The sequence below is a fragment of the Lipotes vexillifer genome, unplaced genomic scaffold, assembly GCF_000442215.2.
Source record: "Lipotes vexillifer unplaced genomic scaffold, Lipotes_vexillifer_v1.1 scaffold68, whole genome shotgun sequence".
In the NCBI taxonomy this organism is placed as follows: Eukaryota; Metazoa; Chordata; class Mammalia; order Artiodactyla; family Lipotidae; genus Lipotes; species Lipotes vexillifer.
The window spans coordinates 1,049,665-1,053,173 of record NW_006791676.1 but is presented as its reverse complement, the minus strand read 5'-3'; the positions used below and the strand labels follow the sequence as shown (position 1 = coordinate 1,053,173).

At 44.9% G+C, this 3,509-nt stretch overlaps 1 protein-coding gene across 1 annotated transcript in view; it reads right to left on the bottom strand.

Annotated features, from left to right (window-relative positions):
- Positions 1 to 2,534, bottom strand: part of IFIH1 (interferon induced with helicase C domain 1) — a 55,414-nt gene extending 52,880 nt beyond the window's left edge. Inside the window, exon 1 of the mRNA XM_007464488.1 lies at positions 1,752 to 2,534. Within this exon, the coding sequence (XP_007464550.1) occupies positions 1,752 to 2,207 (456 nt within the window). The 5' untranslated portion in view covers positions 2,208 to 2,534. The remainder of the gene's footprint in view (positions 1 to 1,751) is intronic.
- Positions 2,535 to 3,509: the final 975 nt, after the last annotated feature.

Sequence of the window (3,509 nt, the reverse complement as noted above, 5' to 3'; positions counted from 1 at the left end):
ATTCCTGCTAGCTGCCTCCAAGCTTGCCAGAATCAAGAACTTGGATAAAAACTAGCTGGCAGAAATTCAATCCAGGCAAGACAAAAGTGATGCTGATAGGCAGACATATTTAGAGTAAATAAGGAGAAGTGCTGTTTCGCTGGCAATCGGGACATCGTACCCACCAAACATAAACAGCTTTGTGGTGTTACTGGACTCTGTTGCTTCTGGACTTCCTAACAGCTACTGTGGCTGGAAATGCCATCTTCCATCTCCAGCTGGCTTGAAGGCTGCATACTGTCTTCCAAATTAAGTTTCTGCCACAGTGATGTACACATTTGTCATATCCAGCTGGACTACTATAATGCGTTCTAGCTGGTTCTCAATACACAAAACTACATAAACGTTACCGACAACAGTGTAAAGTAATTTACTAGTTGGGAAAACCAGTCCTCAAAATTAGATGCATGCTTGGGTCTTTGGACAGGCCCTATGGCTGTCAAGTGGACAAAGGAGTATTAACTTTAGTCACTAAAGACCAAGTCACATCATAGGCTGATAGGAGTCCTGTGCCCAGAACTTTGTAACAAGGATACAAACAGTTGATGAATTAAAAAGAAAGAGAGAAAGAAAGTGTCAAAAATCATAGCATGTTAGACTTTGACCCCCAAAATGGGTTTATTTGCCTACATGCCTTTCAAAATAAGACTTTTGATGCACACCCTGAGTAAGTCAGATTTAAATAGGTAAGCATTTCTATACTCCACAGTACATCCTCACTCATTGAAAAACAATGAACAATAAAACATTAAATGTAAAGTCACCTGTAAAATTCATCCTGTCAAAATGCCCGTAAAAAATCCACTATTCTTTTATTAATATGAAAAACTGCAACTAGCAACATATTTTTTCAGTTAATTATCTCCAATTTTTGATTCCCAGAGAGTTGAAACTTTGAGTAAAGAAAAAAAAAGTGTGTGTGTCTGTGTGTGTGTACTATGTAGTTTCCCCATTTGGACCAAAATTAAATGGTATAGTGCATAATATAGGCCAGAGATTGGCAAATTTTTTGTTTAAAGCCCAGATAATGAATATTTTAGGCTTTGTGGGCTATACGTCTCTGTACAAATGCTCTTAAAGTGCAAGAGCAATCATAGCATGTAAATGAATGAGCATGGCTGTGTTCCAATAAAACTTTCTTTATGAACTGAAAATTTAAAAATTTAAACACCATTCTTAGCTTTCGGGCTGGATTTAGCCCATGGATCATGGTTTGCCGATCCCTGTTCTATGGAACTTTATAAAATAAGACATAAAATTTCACACCATCAGGAACTAAAGCCCTAGCTCTGCTAATGTCTTCCTGGGAGAACTTCGGCAAGTTATTTAAACTGCCTCAGTTTTCTCATCTGTAAAACAGCACAGTTAATAACATTAAAAAACCTCAATAGATTATTGTGAGCATGAACTCTGATAATGCATTTTGCAAATGATACTAATTGCACACAGTAAGTGTTTAATAAATGTTGCCTATTAGCATACATCATTATTCTAGAGTTAACTCCTCTTTAGTTTATTTCAGTGAAAGAATTAGAAAAGTAGCCCTTTTCAAAATTATGTTCTAAAAGCCTAGATATTCTCTTCTCAAGGAGGGATCCAAATTTACCAAAAGATATCAAAGAACATTTGGAATGGGGCAAATGGAGGAACAACCCCGAGTTGCAATACCTGTATCTGCCTACAAGTCCAGCTCCATTTGAACTGACACCTACCCGATTTCTGTCTTCAACTGTCAACAGCTCTTCCCCCACACATCTATCCAAGACATCTGTAACCAGAAGCTTGTCCACCAGTGTGGGCTGAAGGAGGTTCAGCAATTGGAGACACTCATCGTGAGCATTCTCAAAGGATGGAGAGGGCAAGTCGGTGAGTTCAGGGTTCACGTAGCGGGCGGCTAAGGGGTTGCCTGCTAGCCGGAGGGCGTCCACAAACATCCTAGTCCAGCCGAGGGGCCAGACCCCCTTCTCCAAGGTGTTCAGAAGCAGATCAGCTGCCTGCAAGTTCCCGGTGGTGGCGGCCGTCCTCTGAATCTGCTCTTTCACCTCTGCAGGTAGAAAGGTCAGGTAGTCCAGTACTGGCTCCACCTGGATGTACATTTTCACTCGGGCCCTGAAACACGAAATGAGATAGCAGAAATTCTTGTCTGCGGAATACCCATCCGACGACATCTTTCCTTCTCAGAGGCCGGAGAAGATTCTCCCCAATAGACGGACAAGTTGCTGTTCTCAGCTCAGCGGATGATGGCCCGCTGCTTTGGAGCGGCAGGGTCTGCAGCGATGCTCCTGGCAACGAAGGGGTTGCCTGCACGACGCCCAGGCGGGCGCGCGAGGGCGCGGTCGCACTTGGGCAGGTGGGCAGGTAGGCAGGACGCGGCGGCGGCAGCGGGCGCTCGCAGGGGCCGGGGACCGGTGCGCCTCGTCTGCGCACTGGGGTGGAAGCTTCTGGGCCAGCTTTCCGCCAGGCAGTTATATAGTTTGCCTGATTACGGTTTCTGTTTCGATTCTCCAGGACTTTTCACACGTAATCCGCCGGGCGGGGAGTGTCTGGTCTGGGAGGAGCCACCCACAGTCCTTCGGTAAAGGGCCCTGTGGGAAAAAGAAAAGGAAAGGGAATTCTCTCTTCCAGCGAGTAAGACAGCAGCGCTCCAGCAATGCCAGCGGGTATTTCGTCTACCTTGCAGGGTTCGGCCTTAAAATTCAGACTTCTTTCCCAGGGCCGTCTCTCATCACCCCTTGTCAGCTAAGATGTGGAGGGGGTGAAAGCGCGTGACTGGGGCCTTCCCAGCCCAGAGGGGAAGAGAAACTGCCACAGACCCTGATGTCAATAGCAAGGTGTTAGCGTTGGCTGGTGAATGCAGGCAGCCCCTGGCCGCGCCTGAGTGGTAAGATTACAGGGGACAGGCAGAGAGATGAAGCTAAGAAGGCATCTTTTCAGAGATGTGTTAAGCCCAGAACCCCAGGATGAAGTGACCTCTGTACCCTTTCCAGAACAAACCTGCCCTTCTGTGGGTCCCCAAGAAGTAACTCTTTGGGAATTTGTGGGTGGGTATGCAAAAGAGCAAGTAATGATAAGCAATTAAATGTATTGCCTCATGCATAGATAGTAGTATTTGTTTGGCTTTGACCAAGGCCTGGTGACAGACGCTGAAGGACTTGAACCACCAACTCAGCTTAGGAGGAAGCCAAGACTGAAGGTTTCCCATCTCCCAGTATGTAAGTTCCCCATATTCTTTAATATACAACTTTCCTTTAATAAAACAAAACAAAATCCCCAACAACTTATTTTTGATGTAGCTGCCATTCTTTTCTTGGATTCAATACAGCAAGTTTTGGCTGAAGCAGCTAGGAACTTAATTAGCAACTAATGTACCAACTTGTAGTAAACATCAACATTTGTCTATGTCATGAGGGAAGAGACACCCACACTGAAAAGTGGCAGCTTTGGTTCAGTACAGCAGCCACATAAATGTG